The sequence below is a fragment of the Cygnus atratus genome, chromosome 11, assembly GCF_013377495.2.
Source record: "Cygnus atratus isolate AKBS03 ecotype Queensland, Australia chromosome 11, CAtr_DNAZoo_HiC_assembly, whole genome shotgun sequence".
Taxonomy (NCBI): domain Eukaryota; kingdom Metazoa; phylum Chordata; class Aves; order Anseriformes; family Anatidae; genus Cygnus; species Cygnus atratus.
In genome coordinates this window covers 4,248,801-4,263,682 of record NC_066372.1, presented here as the reverse complement: position 1 = coordinate 4,263,682, position 14,882 = coordinate 4,248,801, and the positions used below count along the sequence as shown (strand labels likewise).

Sequence of the window (14,882 nt, the reverse complement as noted above, 5' to 3'; positions counted from 1 at the left end):
CATACAAAAAAACATTTTTTAAATGTTTTTAGGCTCATTGGTGGGCAGTATTGCTTATGGGAATTGCCCTGATCATGTTAATGGCTGGTTTCATTAAGATATGCAGTGTTCATACTCCAAGCAGTAATCCAAAGTTGCCTCCTCATAAACCACTTCCAGGTAAGCAGAGAAATGTTTTATCAACTCAACTGTTTTATTCTGAAGGGGAAATTTCTGGTGTCCCAACCTGCAGTTCATTGCCTGGCACTATGAAACTCGAAATGGAATTATCCTTCTGGCATGAATTCATAAAAATGTAACTCTTGCCTTATTTTCCTATAATACATATCAAAAGAAAGCATTGAAAAGGTTTTCTGATTCTGAGTTCCTTGCATTTCTTATTTCATGCTACCTTTTGTAAGAATTTTACTGTTAAAGGAACTTCTATTGCGATAATAGAATGTATTCTGTAAATATTCCATGCATTTAATCATATATTTAAAACCTTGCAGGTCTAAATCTGAAGCTTTTCAGAAAACTGGTTATATTTAACCTCTGTGGCCAGGGCAACTTTTCTGGAGATCGTTTCTTCCTTTGTATTTGTTTTAATAATTTGCCTTTCTTTGAAACAGGCACTTTAAAAAGGAGGAGACCACCACAAACCACTCAGCCACCACAGCGGCAAAGGCCCCGAGAGAGTTATCAGATGGGACATATGAGACATTGACTGCAGCTTTCTGCCTTGGTTCTTCCTAGTGCCTACAATGGGAAAACTCACTCCAAAGAAAAACCTAATAAATCATTGTCCCCAGTCAAACTCTGAGAAATTGAAGAAAAGGCATGATATGCCCTCAAAGCAAGTGGAAATGGTTAATTTTTGAGTGAATCTTCCAGCTCAAAAAGAAGAAAAATGTTTTTCTTGCATACTTTTAATTTAGTGGCACAAAGTCCTAGAGCATCATGGTTCTTTCCCCCTTCTGTGCTCTTCATTGCTGCATTTTCTTCACTTGCAGGCAAATATGGCTGTAGTAAAACTTCTATTCAAGAATTGAAAAAAATATATATTTTTCAACTGCCAGACAAGGCTAGGAAGCTAGACCACCTCAACATTGGAGACATTACTTGCCAATGTATATACATTGTTATATGCAGACATGTATTTCTTACGTACACCCGTACTTGTGTGCAATTGTAAACAAGAGAATTGCAATATGGATGTTTCTTTGTATTATAAAACTTTTCCGCTATTAATGAAGAAATTACTGTTTAATTGACATACTCAGGATAACAGAGGATGATGTGTGTAATGGTCAAGGATCCTGTGATGCTTTACACAGCAATTGTGAATCAAACTTTTTATCATGATCGAAGTTGTTTCAAGCACTCATTTCATCTTTTATCAAACAGCTGCTAAGCGATAGCATACAAGATTGAATGATCTTTTAGAGATATATAGCAGGTGTGCAAACTTTGCTAATGCCAGAATGTTTCAAAATTGTTTTATACAAATGATTTCTTGTAGCTCAGCATAAATGTTTTTAATTTGTCTGATTATTCAGTTAAATAATGAATAGTTAGAGGTAATATTGCCATGCGTTAGAAAATTCTGCCTGTTATTCAACTTGTTTTAAAATTTGCAACCAGTTCATTTGGGATCTTCAGCTATTCTTGCAGTATGATAATTAAGTTCATGATTCCAAGGGATGTGGAAAGAAAGAAAAGCTGTAGTTTATTTTCTTTTTTAATTTATCAGATATTTGGATAACTTTTCAGCATGATACTGTTGACTGATAACCACTAAAGTAGTGATTTGCCCAGCTATTGTGGCAGAGTTAAAATTGTAGTTAGGACTACCAACTTTCTCAGAAACATTTTATAACAGTAGTGAAGTTCAACAGCACAATGTCCCATTCCAAAGTTCGTATTACAAATGTAAAATAATTGGCTTTTTTTAAAAGAAAAAACAAAAGATGTCTTAAGGTGCTTACTGCTATGCAGGAGATGAAAGGGGGCATTACAAACAAAATGTTTAAGCTCGTGATATATTTATTGCTTGTTTTCCAAAAGCACCCAGCTAATTAGAAGCGCAAATGGCTATAATTTTCCTGGCTTTGCTTAGGAGAAAATTTACTAAGGGTTGGTCAGGCTTCCTTTGTTTGTTTTTTGTTTTTGTTTTGTTTCTTAAGAGTATAAGGTTTACACAATCATTCTCATAATGTGACGCAAGCCAGCAAGGCCAAAAATATTACTGAATATAATGGGATCTCTTCCTTGTAAACTTGTACAGTATGTGGTGACTTTTTCAAAATACAGCTTTTTGTACATGGTTTAGAGACAAATTTTGTACATGAAACCCCAGTCCAATAGACTATATAAATAATTCTAAATGATCTTAACTAGTTAGAAGTGTATGTAGTTGCTTTTAAATCATTTTAAATACATTTGTTTTAAGACTGTGCAAAAATTGGAAGTGGGTTTGCGTTTCTAAAATGGTGACTTTTCTTCAGCAAGAGTTCTTAGTAACTTCTTGAGCGTGGTAGACTTTAACATGTAAATTTTTTGCCTGTAATGTTATCCTGTGGTAGGGTTTTGGCAGAGAAGTGCTGCCCTATTTTATTTTGAGTCTAAGTTAAATGTTTTCTGAAAAGAGAAATGTGCACTGAACTCTCCACTGCAAGTCAAGATGTGGTAAATCAAAAAAAAAGTTCAAGGCAATGGAATACTACTGTCAATTTCATGTCCACTGTGTTTTATACAGTATCTTTTTTGTTCACTTTGGAAATTTTTACTAAAATTGCAAAAAAAAAAAAAAGTATTGTGCAAAGATATGTAAGGTTTTTTGAAACTTGAAATGCATTAATAAATAGACTTGATGAAATCATCTTCTGAAGATCCATTTACTTTTTGAACCCTGAAAGCAAAAAGGAATATACAGATTCTGTTTTTCTGGTTTTTTGTCTTTCACTGTAAAGGGGCAGGTGCACTGAGAAGTCATTGCACTACCTGTATAATCCCAAAGTGCATCTCTGTTTTCAAATCTTGAAGTTAAATGCAAAAGTAAATATTCTGTGTAAACTTTTTATGGAAAAGCCCTTAGAATGTCTTTAAATTACTTCTATTATCACAGAAATAAAGCTTTATTCTCATCTTTAAAATGGGAACTCATGACTGTTGGGGTATTCAAGCCTGGCACCATAGCTAGTGAATAATACTTTGTGAAATAAGTTTATTGTTGAGGAGGAATACCTCAACTGACATACCTACAGTGTTTTGAATGCACAATTAAGGGATCAGACTTTTTGAAGGATCAAAACTGCAAGGTGCTTTAAAACTGCCAGGCTGGGTCTGTGTTTTTTCTTTTGTATTGTATCATTGATTAAAGTAATAAGATGAGCTGACAGAATTTGGATTTTAAAAGCAGTCTTTCATTCTTAGAGCTGTTTGTTAAGAATAGCCTGCTTAGACATCTGTTTCCCTAACTGGGCATCATATGCTTTGATTTAATCAAAGCATATTCAGAGTTCCTTCCTTACAGTACTTGTTTTCCCCATGAGTTTTTAATAGAAGTGTTTCCGCTTTTAGCTAAATAGCAATGTTAGGGCAAAAGGTATTAAAAGAATCACTTGGAGCAAATCCCTTCTGCATATCAGTATCATAGATACCCATTAGATTTGATTGTGGTTGTATTTAAAATTCTACCTTGGATTTCAAGCCAGAGGGATAGAAATAATGCCTGTGCATATAGAACACAAAATATGTGTATTTCTTCAAATGTGTTTGGGGAAACCAATGAGAACATAAATAGTTGTTTAATATTTGACCTAATAGTTCCTAGTTATAACTATTCACTTAATCTTATTTCTTAATGCTTTATTCATGAAACATCTCTGTTGTCGAAGCACGTATAGTCAAAATTGTATGATTGTGAGAAGCACATCACAAAGTCCTCTTAAAGAATGAAAGTTTATTTGAACTGTAAAGACTACAAGTCAGTGAAATAGTTTGCCTTTTAATTAAATGTTCCAATATTGCTTTCAGGGAAAAAAAAAACACAGATTTTACTTCAGAATATTGGATGCCCATTATTACACAGATGTGATTAAAAGCACAGCATTCTTTGCCATTCTAAGCTGTGCTTGTACTGACAGAGGTAGGCCTCTGATGGCTTTCAGGCTCTCAGTTCAGTTTCTGGAGTGATACAGGGTAATTCCAGTGAGCACAAAGTAAGGCACCACTATAACCACTTGGAATTGGAGGTATGACCTTGACATTATGTTCTGGCTATGTAAGACTATAAGTATGCTGCAACATAGGCTTAATGTCAATTTTATATCAGAAATTAGTGTAATGGTTATCAAAAAAATTGGGACAGGATTTATTTGGACATACAATTTCTAAAAATAAAAATAAAATAAAGACCTAAAGACCTCAGAATAAATTTATTTGTATCAGCAAGAGTTTAAATATTGAATATTCTCTTAATTTTTGTTTGACTTTAGAGGAGTTTTTAAAGTGTGTTATCTAAGGATATATTGGCTTGTTGCAGTTGAGCTAGAGAATATTTTTCCTCAGAAACTTTAAAAGTCCCCAAGCTGCACTATTCCCATTGTTTGGGTTTCAGCACATTGTAGATGTCTTTGACCTTTTTTTTCCCACCTGCTTTACCTGAACTAATGCTTTCAAACTTTTTTCCTACAGCTAAGATCCCTTCTTATCAAGTAAGTGATACTAACTTTACTGTCTAAAATATTTTTTAAGTGTTAGAGTGTGTAGCTACAGAAAAATCAGAACTTGGAAGTCTGTGAATATGCATATGTTACACCATAGAAATTGCTTTAGAAGCTGTCTCAACTCTTGAATGCTTTTTCTGGTGTAGTGCAACACTAACAACTGCACTGAAAGGGAAGCACAAGCCATTTCTGTGTAGCCTCTTGCTCTGTAATCCTTCAATATCTTCTGAACCAAAGCCTTTGAGGAGTGGGGCAGGATTTGGTTCAACAAGCTAACAAAAATCACAGCTTTTAGAAAGCTGCTGATAACCAATGTTGTAGATGCAATTACCAACAACAGTATTTCAATTCTCTTGTAAATAGACAAATATTTATAAATAAAAATAATAACTCTGAGCATGATAAGTAAAAGTGGCCGATTTTTTTACCTTTTCCCAGAAGCAAAAACTGAATTCCAGAAACAATTGAATTCTGCAAACAATCTAAGGAGAGGCATAATTTGAGGTATCTGGACACACTTCACCCCATGCCCCCAACACCCACCCTACCTTATTTTTCATTGTGCTTTACTGCTCTGCTCTTGGAAAATCGAAATGCCTTTAGCTGCGCACGGAAGTGACCACAATGAAATTTGCTTTTTTATTGTCTTCAGGACAGAGTCCATCTTAACTTCATTCACCTCAAAATGCTGTCACTGGTTTCTAGCTATTAACTCTTTTCAAGGCTGGTTTGGGTTTGTTTTTGTTGGTGGTGTTTTTTTTGTTGTTTGTTTGTTTGTTTGTTTTATTTTGTTCTTCATAGTAGCTATAACCATAAACAAGTCTTAGACTTATAAACAAGTCTAATGCTTACATAGCTGGTTCAGGAATACTTGTACTGAAATTTCCCTCTTCCCTAATTTGACTTTCTGGTTTACTGTACTACGATTTTGAATAAAGTGACTGTAATATGTTCTGTGTTTACATTAAGGAACAAAACAAAACTTTAACAAAGCTATTATTAGGTAATTGGAGTATTGGGGATAACAAAGCACAGAATTCCTTGCTTAAAAATTCTATTTTTGACATAGAAAGCTGAAATATGTTGGTGTTAATGAAGCACTTTTTTGAGCAAAATCTATGAAAGCACGAAGCTTACTTTGAAGATCTGAAGATTTTCTTTACATGGAATTTGTACCTAAATCTAGAAGGATTTCTCATAATCAAGATGCTATTCAAGTGTCCATTTTCTAATATCAAATCAGCCTCTGAAATTTACACCTCCGGAAGCACAGCCGTTATCGTATGTAAAAGTATGCTTCAGTTTCCATTGTATTTAATCAGCCCTTCTGTTTCTGTATTGAATATTGCTGTTTATTTAAATAGAAGCTAGCCATTGAAAACAGCATTTAAAAGTTGGAAGTTAGTATTCTGGATGGTTGGCAAAGTTGCCTGAATTCACCATCTGATGATGGTTCATGCTTGCAGGATTGCCAGTTCAGCTCAACTCATTCATTTGTCATGATTTTCAAATCAATCATTTAAATCCTGGTAAGGTGTATTTTCATTCCAAATTTCCTACAGTATCTTGATATGGAAAATATGCTTTGCTCCAAGTCTTGTGACTATTTTACACTTGTTTCCTACTTAGAGAATATTTAAAATAAATTACATTCAGAATAGTCATAAACATAATTTTAATTAATCTTGTGCTTACCATTATAAAGTGACAAATGAAATACTTTGATGTACATATTTATTAATGCTATTGTATGAAGTATAAAGCATGAGTAATCTGATATGATAGTGTTTCTTTATGTAGTTATATTCTGACATAGGAAACAATGGAATTTTGTATATTTGAATTTTTTAAATTTATATGCACTGAAGATATCTGATAAAGTTTTGACCATTTTAATTTATTAATACAGTTCCAAATCATGCTAAAATCTGCTATACAGTGATTTAAAATCTATAATCTCAGGCATTACATGAACAATATGATTTTAATTCAAAAGTTAAAAACTTAGTCGTGCTACAATTGTGTGCAGTACACTAAGCATTGTTAAATTACTAGTAATTTTAATTAGTACCCTAAAATGGTTAAACAGCAAAGCATTTTCCAATAGGACATCTTTTTTAGGTGTTACTGTTATTTTGCTTGTCATCAGGTTATAATGGATAGCTCAAGCTTTCTATACGTTGAGATGTTTTCTAGTTTATGAAGGTTATAAGGTAAGAAGTTAAAAATTTTTGATAATGTTATCTACTTGGGAGTATGCTTACTATTACTTAACTCCACCTTCTCCAGGAAATAATTTAGGAAAGATTTAATTGATAGTCACTATTAATGTTTCAAAGCATTTAATTGGAAATTAAGCTCCTTTTTTCAAAGATGTTTCTTTCAAATAGAAACCTTTGTATTTCTAATGAGCAGGCATTCTTTCAAAGCTTTAAAGAATTTAAAATTAACAGTTGCTGTTGATGAAATTGCTCATCGATCACTTAGAGTAGTCTAGCAGATGAACAAAGTGCATTTCAGTTACTGTTGTATCACAACGTCTACATTTTTGTGTTTTCTTCATCATCCCTGAAACTATCAGGGTATTTAAATTTATGCTTAACATAGCTGTGTGTTTTTAAAATATCTTACTAGATGTGTGGTATTTTGAGTGTGTTTTGGTAAGTAGTTTCTTTTTGTTCTTGCTCACTTTTCTTGTCTCCGAAAGCGATCTTCACATCTCACAAATGTTTTGTCTTGGGCTGGATAAAGGTGAACGTTTTCGATACTTTGAGAACAAAATGTCATTCTAGAAAGAAAATGCAGAATGTAAGTATAATATTACTTTCTAGGGATACTATATGTATAAAAGTGTGCTCTCTAAATACTTTGACTTTTACTGTCTTTATCCTTTGTTTACTTTCACATGACATCCCAGATTGCACAGAAAGAAAACATCACTTAAGCAATACCCATTAAAATCTTGACAAAAACTCCTGCCTCTGCTTACAGAAAAAGCTTCTAAATAGCAATAGGTTCCTGAAGATACCGCCTGAACTCCCCATATCAATTAACCTCTTTCCAGGATTTCCTAAGTGGTACATCAGTAGTAATTGGCTTGTTCTATGTTATTGACACAGTACTATTGGAGTGGAGTTTTCTGGTTAAAAAAATGAGTATATCTGACATAATTCTTTCACAGCCTTCATACTTTTATCAAGGTAAAAAATCTGTTTTAAAACAGCTCTCTAATTTGCACTGTGTAGTATGTTTAATTTCATTTGGCAGCTATGTCAGTACTGATTTGGGATCATCACTTTAAAAACAGCAAGAGATGTTAGAGAAACAATTACTTTTTATGGCAGAGAAATGTGCAAAGTGCTGAGTTAGGAGGAGGAAAATACCTACAAAATACATTTTCAGAGAGGAAAAAGCCTAAGAAAATATGATCCCTCCACTGCCCTTCCTCCCACCCCAACACACATGGATTACCTTATAAAAATCTCTTTAAATTGTCTAATTTGTCTTTTTTGTCAGCATCAAGGAGATGCAGCTCTGCCAATAAGTACCATTCCACAGAAAGTCTGCAGTAGTTTTAACTGGTGCTGATAAGAAAGACACTGCACCAGGGAAAGACCACCATCTGAGGCTGAGCCACACTTACAAGGTAAGACATAGTTTTCTCATTCACCTTAATTAAAATGCTGTTAAAAATTCTCAAATGATTAAAGCAGTGGGAATCATTATTAATTTTATTATTCTGTCTTCTGACTGAAATTTCTCTGAATAAGCAGTTTCAAAAGTGTTAATAGCGCTGCAGTATGTAGAGAACACTACCACACTCAAATTTGTGGATACAGTTCCAAAGCAACTGGGGCAGGGCAGGAAACTACCGGTTTATTTTGCCTTCAGAATATTAAAAAAAGTATATATTGAAAGGCAAATAACTGAGATTTGTCATACTTTGCAAGTAGGAATTTGAATTTGCATGGTCTTAGTGTTGAAATCAATATTTATCTTTTGTAGTATCTTGTTTCTTTGAAATTTCATGTCCTTCTGGAGTGAGATAGCAATTTATGCATAGGATATGATGATCAGATATTGTTAACAATTGTGTAGAAAAATCGCAGTGCGGAACTTGAGTTCTTCCTTGTATCTGTTTGCTAACTCCTCTATCCTCTATTCCTAAGAATAAATAAAATTGTCACCCAAGGTTTGATGCCTTAAATTCAGTTTAAATTCAGAATGTTTTCCACTATTAATTTTTTTACCTTGGATCAAAGAAATTCTTATAAGTCACTTAAAATCATGCAGTGTAATCTGAGGCAATAACATTTAAAAAAAAAAAAATAAATTAAAAAATGAAAATGTCGGAGGTGGTGTGTGGAAAAACTCCTAATAGGTTTGAGTCAGATGATTGTGACTCGTGACACTTTTGACTCAGATGATTGTATTTGAACTAGGATAGCTTGTTTGGCAAATGTCTGCATTATTACAGAATGAAAAACGATGTTTTCATTACACTTACTTTTGCTGTGTTTCCCCTGCTTTCACTCGTATTGTCTTCACTATAAGTCCTGGTCGGCGGGTGCCTTTTGTCCATGGTATTATGGTTTGAACTGTGTCCCAGATATTTTCCCAAACTGCAGTTCCTTCCCATTTGAATTTGATCATTATTAGTTCACCAATATCAGTGTCCAGTGTGATGAGAAAAGAGTAGGTTTTATTCCCGTTAATTCCTTCAACACTGCAGAAAACAAAAACAGAATAATGCTATCTCAATTATTATGGATTAAAAAAAAAATAAAAAATCTATTCTCTTTGAAATCAAAGAAAGAACTGTTTCCTCTCTCTTCTCCAGGAGTAACATTACTGTCTCTAGCATACTCTTCCTCTAGTGGTGAAATTTGGCAACTTACTAAAAGAATAAAAAGGCAAAGTAAGAAAAGCTTGGACAAGTGGTGAAGCACCAGTGGCAAGACAAAATGTAATCCACAATAGTATTTTTTTATGCCTTCTGTCTGCTAGAGCAAAGGCTGGCCCTCACTGTTGCCTGTTCATTTGTTAATGCAAATAATGTCTCCATCATGAGAAATATCCAAAATTCTTTACCTTAATTACAGTTGCCTATTTATGTTTTAATTGATTACTGCCCTGTGTTAGCCAAGGGGTCAACTGAACATAAGTGGACAGGATATCTAGCATTATAAGAAACTTCCAAGATCACAGGGTTTGTTTCATAGAGATCTTATACAATATTCATGCATTTTTTGTAAATCAAAAATTGTGTTTTTTAAGGGGTGTGGATGAAGAGAGGATGATTTCCAGTTCATCTCCAATTAACAGTACTAAACCAGATCATTCACAGCTTGATTATCCAAGTAATATGGTAAGTTGGCACCTTGTATCTCACTTGTACAGTGGCATGTAATATCAATACTCACAGTGTGATGGGCAGATTTTTAGCATCCTCCTTTGTGCCTGTCAGAGAGATGCTAAAAGTTGGGTCTATCTGCTTGCCTTGGATTTCATTGATGAAGTGGATCTTGAACTGATAATGATAGACTGTAGAAAGGAAGAATTTAGACAGTGACGAGTTAAATGGTCAAAAAAGCAATAGATTTCTCAGACAAAATAATTATGCCTTTCAATGCAGAAACTTGACTGATACTTCCATTTTATTTTTAATCAATTTTGTTAAAATTAAAACATTGTTTTTTGATTGTTGCTGTGTTGCATTATCCCCTAGGGTCTTGGGGCCCTATCGCTCTATTTGAAAGGGGGGAGGGTGAGGTGGGGAGGGTGGGGAAGAGGAAGCCTAGGCAGAGTTCTCTTTTAGAATAAAACATTCTTCCTTGGGAAATATTTCACCTTTTCTGAACTTTAATTGTTAGAATGTCTGGCAAGCTCTCTATCCAGCTAGCAAAGAATACTTATGACTGGACTTGATTAGGGATTGTACAGCACAGATTGAAGACCTTATGCGATGTTGTCAGGCTTTTTCTCTGACTAGCTAGAAAATCTCCCCGCAAAACAGAGAGCTAGTGAACTTTTCTTGACTGCAGAATGATATATTGTGCTTAACATGCATCTGTTAACAATATGACTTTGTTCAAGCACGTTATTATAAGAAAGTTGTCATTAGTGCTTTGAGGTTTGGTGGTTTCTAGAAGAATAGTGTTTAGGAAAGTCTTTGAACTGAAAAAAAACGACACACTTCTGAGAATAAAGAATGCCTAAGGAATCATCTGTGTACTGATTATGAGCGGTTTGACATTTAGTAAATTATGAGGAAGAAAAACAAGAAAAATAAAACAACACCATACAGTTAGAGACCATGTGCACACAAATATTGAAGGTCCAACACTCTTCTGTCTGGTTATTTACCAAAAGAAAAGATCTGGCAGTAACCGTTTAAATTTACCTATGGAAAAGTTGTTGGGTGAGGATGGCACTTCAGTGTTTTCATCTTGAAGATATCCAAGCATGATGGCTCTTTATTTAGTTTTGACACCAACATCAGATCTAGTATTTTCTAAATAAAAGTATTAACAACCAATGCTTTTATTTTACACACCATTTATCAGGATATACTATTTGTATAAAAATAAAGCCGGACATTCCATTGTATTGGAGATTTCTAAAGCAAATTGGCATTAGTCAGCTCTAAAGCATTTCTGCAGAGTGAAATGTTGCTTTGCTCTCTGCCAACTGCCTTCTTGACAGAACTGGTAGATTTATTTGTTAATGAAGGAAACCTGAAGTAACTTTTATTTAACAAAGACAAGAGAGTACTTGGTTGGAATTAAGAGGTTGCACTGTAGTCCAACTACACATGGAAAACTGTTCTGTTAAACATAGTAGCACAGTAGTTTTTGAGCAGAAAGATGCTCTGTCCTCATTTCTTCTTCTCACCCACTCCATGCTTCACAGATGATGCTACTGCTCTGAGTGGCACAGCTGTCCTGCTAAGGGAATAATCTTTTTATGTATATGCACAGATTTTTGTAGAGCTCTGAATTCTCACAATGGAAGGTATTCTCTAGAAAAACTATGTTTTTGTATTGTTTCATAGTTACTGCATGTTAGTGAACAATGTATTTTCTTTTGAGAAGGTGCCACTCTGCAGAAAGCAAAATGGATGGTTCTTTGCTGGCAACCACAAAAGCAAACCTGATGAGGACAAAGTGGGCAGATGCTTGTTTATAGATCACTTATTACTATCCTGCCTTGCTCTGAGTTTTCTCTTCATGTGAAAGTTGATTGCTGTAATATATGTTCTTAATGACTTATAAAAGCTTAGCCTTTTGCTGTGGTTATTACGATGCTTGCTCTAAGGAAAAAGGTGAGTGTATTTGTATAAAAACTCTGGTTGACTCAGGGTCCCAATCATGGCCTTATTATGAATGTTAACTTCTTTGTAACAACTGCTTTTTTGTTTGTTTGTTTGAGCTGGATTAACGAATGCTTCAGAATATAATGCCATTAACTTGAAAAATTAAATGTCAGATTTCATGATGTAATATAAAGCATTGTGAGATTTAATGCTGAGTTTCTCAAATTTCTTCTGTTTGGGCCTCTCTCATGATCTTCAAACATTTTTTTTTTTGAGAGTGTTACAAAGATCACTTTATACACATTCTTCCACAGTTGCTGCCTTGTTTTGGAACTTTTATGAAAGGAAACTATTGTCTGGGGGTATTGGTATCTGGGTAGATGCCAACAACTTTTTTTCTTAAAGGAAAACCATTTCCAAGCATAAAAATGAAACATGTTTGAAATGGAAAACAATGCCAACAAGATATAGTTGCAGCATGTGGCAAAATACCTATCTCCATATCCAGAGAAAAAAACAATGCAGAGATGGTATTTCTGTGTCCAGGTGTGTGTGGTGGTAGATTCAGGGTCGTCAGAGCAATGCACTTTCCCAATTCTGATGGTGACTTAACTGTGCTGTAGCAAAATAACACTGAGAACTAGACACAGCCTTTAAAAATATGTAAATCTACCACAAGCAGCTTCCTGTGGCATTAAAAAAAAAAAAAAAGTGTAAGGAGGTCCAGCACGTTCAGCTGCTCTGAGTGTCAGTCAGGGCTGAGCAGATGTCTCTGTGGTCATCACCATGTAGTTCACAGCTGTATGTGGAAGACTTCCAAAATTATTTTAATAGTACATTAATTTTATTTATTTTAATCTGTGGTATTGCAGTTGAGCACCAGGCACTGTGGGGAAACGAGCTGTGTAATACAAGCAGGATTGTTATACACTTCTCCTCAGGATCCCTCCAGGCCCCCCTTTCTGGCTGTGCCCTGCTGAAGGGGCAGGCCTCCGTGGGTGTGAGGTGCTGAGGGGAACCCCTGTTTGGCGGGGCTGGGCTGGGGGAGGCTGAGGAAGACGGGCTGTGGTGGTGAGCAGGCTGTGGGATGGCACCAGCCCGAGGGGCCGAGGTGGTGTTTCCTCCATGCCTGGTGGCCTGGAGCTGTAAGCGGAAGCCCCGGGCCAGGGGCCAGGCAGCACCATTTCATGCCACCCGCCTCAGCCTCATGACAGCCAGGGGAGGAGGGTGGTGAGGGGAAGTACGACACGCCAAAAGTCCCTGCACCAAAAATAACTTAGAAAAAAGGCGTCCTGCCGTTGGCTACACACAGTCCTGCTTTAAAACGTATGTAAAACCTCACGGTGGTATGTGGACATCTGCTCAACAGCAGGAGTGGCCTCGTGGGCTCCCTGACAACCGCGGGTTAACTGGCCTGCAGCCAGGCCCAGGCCATTTTGTGAGGAGATGGGCAGATAGGCGTCATTTCCCTGTCAGACTGCATCCCTCTATCTGATAATGCAGGCAGTATGGATTCTCTCTTTGAGCTTAGATAGGTATTGTGCTCTTGATGAAATAATTTAATGGAGATAAAGTCTGGAGTACCAGTCACTTTTAGTGCCACGGTTCTGCCCTGTTAAAGTCCATGCTATTCTGCTGTCTGTCCATTGTCTGAAAAGTAATAATTTGTGTGTAGTCTTGTAGACCATCTACAGATAAAATTTGGGCAAAGTTGGAAGAGGAGGTTTTACAGGCCTCTGAGAGCAATTGTGCTTCTTTGACTTGGCTGTACACCTCCATATGCTGTAACAAACTTGCGCAAGCCAGCTATAGGAAAATCCTGTAGATCAGGGCCCTAAGCAGCTCTGAGGCCCCAGAGCCACAGCAAGCTTTTTCCTGTAAAAATATTAAGAGTCAAGATCTTGATGAAAGGGCATCAGGAAGGCCTACTGGGATTCTTAATTGGCTCAGCAAATTGATTATTACCATAGATTTTATAAGCTTTAATAAATGAGTAAACAGGATCACAAAGCCTAGGCTCATTATCCCATTTTGTTATCAGTCTGGAGACTGCAACAAGTATTCCCACGAACCTTTGAAAGGCATACGTGCTCTTGTTTTCAAAAAGAGTCGTCTACTTTTTGGGAGCCGTTCCTCACGGATGTTGTAGCCCAGTGTGTTGCACCGGTTCTTCCTACAGCTGAGGCACATTCCTTTGTCAAAAGTGTTGATGTCGTTGCACCAGTATGCTGTGCTTTGCTTGTCGTTGTGAAGCAAAGAGTCGATGAACAAATGAACAGACCTCTCATGGGCACATTTCACGGTTTGAGTGATGCCTGAAAAAAACATGAATAGTAATTTTGCATGCCCTTTTTAGCATTCCAACTACAGAGCAGCTAACCGTACGTATATATTACTGTTCTTCTCACATCCTTCATGCTTACTAAAATGTCATGAATTTGTCTCAGAAATCATACATGTAGCAACCATACTTCTGGGATCATCCAAAGATAGCTTGGCTGAACCAACATGTTAATAAAATTGAATAATTTGCTGCTTAAATTTTAGTCTGCCTGTACAAGACTGTAAATATGAGCCTTGATTTCATTGTCATGGCTGTTCAGTTAATAATGAAATACAATATGAGACTAAATGCAGTCTTTCACCATACTATATTAAAGGCAGCAGTCTCATTCTGAATGATTGAATACTAACTTTTGGATGCTTACATGGTAAAGTCATTTTGGCCTCATCAGATTGACAGACTAATGTTGAATTTTGCTAGCTGCTACTACTGGGGAAAAAGCAAAAAATATATTAAATACATTATATGCATTAAGTACATAGATATGCTTTTAAGACAAATATATTTTTTCCTC

At 35.7% G+C, this 14,882-nt stretch overlaps 2 protein-coding genes across 5 annotated transcripts in view; one reads left to right on the top strand and one right to left on the bottom strand.

The window, feature by feature from the left end:
• The window catches only part of ADAM10 (ADAM metallopeptidase domain 10), a 49,492-nt gene extending 46,634 nt beyond the window's left edge, over positions 1 to 2,858 (top strand). Inside the window, exons 15-16 of the mRNA XM_035553960.2 lie at positions 33 to 159; positions 612 to 2,858. Coding sequence (XP_035409853.1) covers positions 33 to 159; positions 612 to 706 — 222 coding nt within the window. The 3' untranslated portion in view covers positions 707 to 2,858. The remainder of the gene's footprint in view (positions 1 to 32; positions 160 to 611) is intronic.
• Positions 2,859 to 6,353: 3,495 nt separating this feature from the next.
• The window catches only part of LIPC (lipase C, hepatic type), a 73,216-nt gene continuing 64,687 nt past the window's right edge, over positions 6,354 to 14,882 (bottom strand). For 2 of the 4 annotated variants that reach the window (XM_035553956.2, XM_035553959.2), the window contains 4 exons: positions 14,097 to 14,339; positions 10,133 to 10,253; positions 9,217 to 9,435; positions 6,354 to 7,497 (listed from right to left, as the gene is read on the bottom strand). In XM_035553956.2, coding sequence (XP_035409849.1) covers positions 7,395 to 7,497; positions 9,217 to 9,435; positions 10,133 to 10,253; positions 14,097 to 14,339 — 686 coding nt within the window. In that variant the 3' untranslated portion in view covers positions 6,354 to 7,394. The remainder of the gene's footprint in view (positions 7,498 to 9,216; positions 9,436 to 10,132; positions 10,254 to 14,096; positions 14,340 to 14,882) is intronic. The other 2 variants (XM_035553955.2, XM_035553958.2) reach the window with 1 other exon arrangement.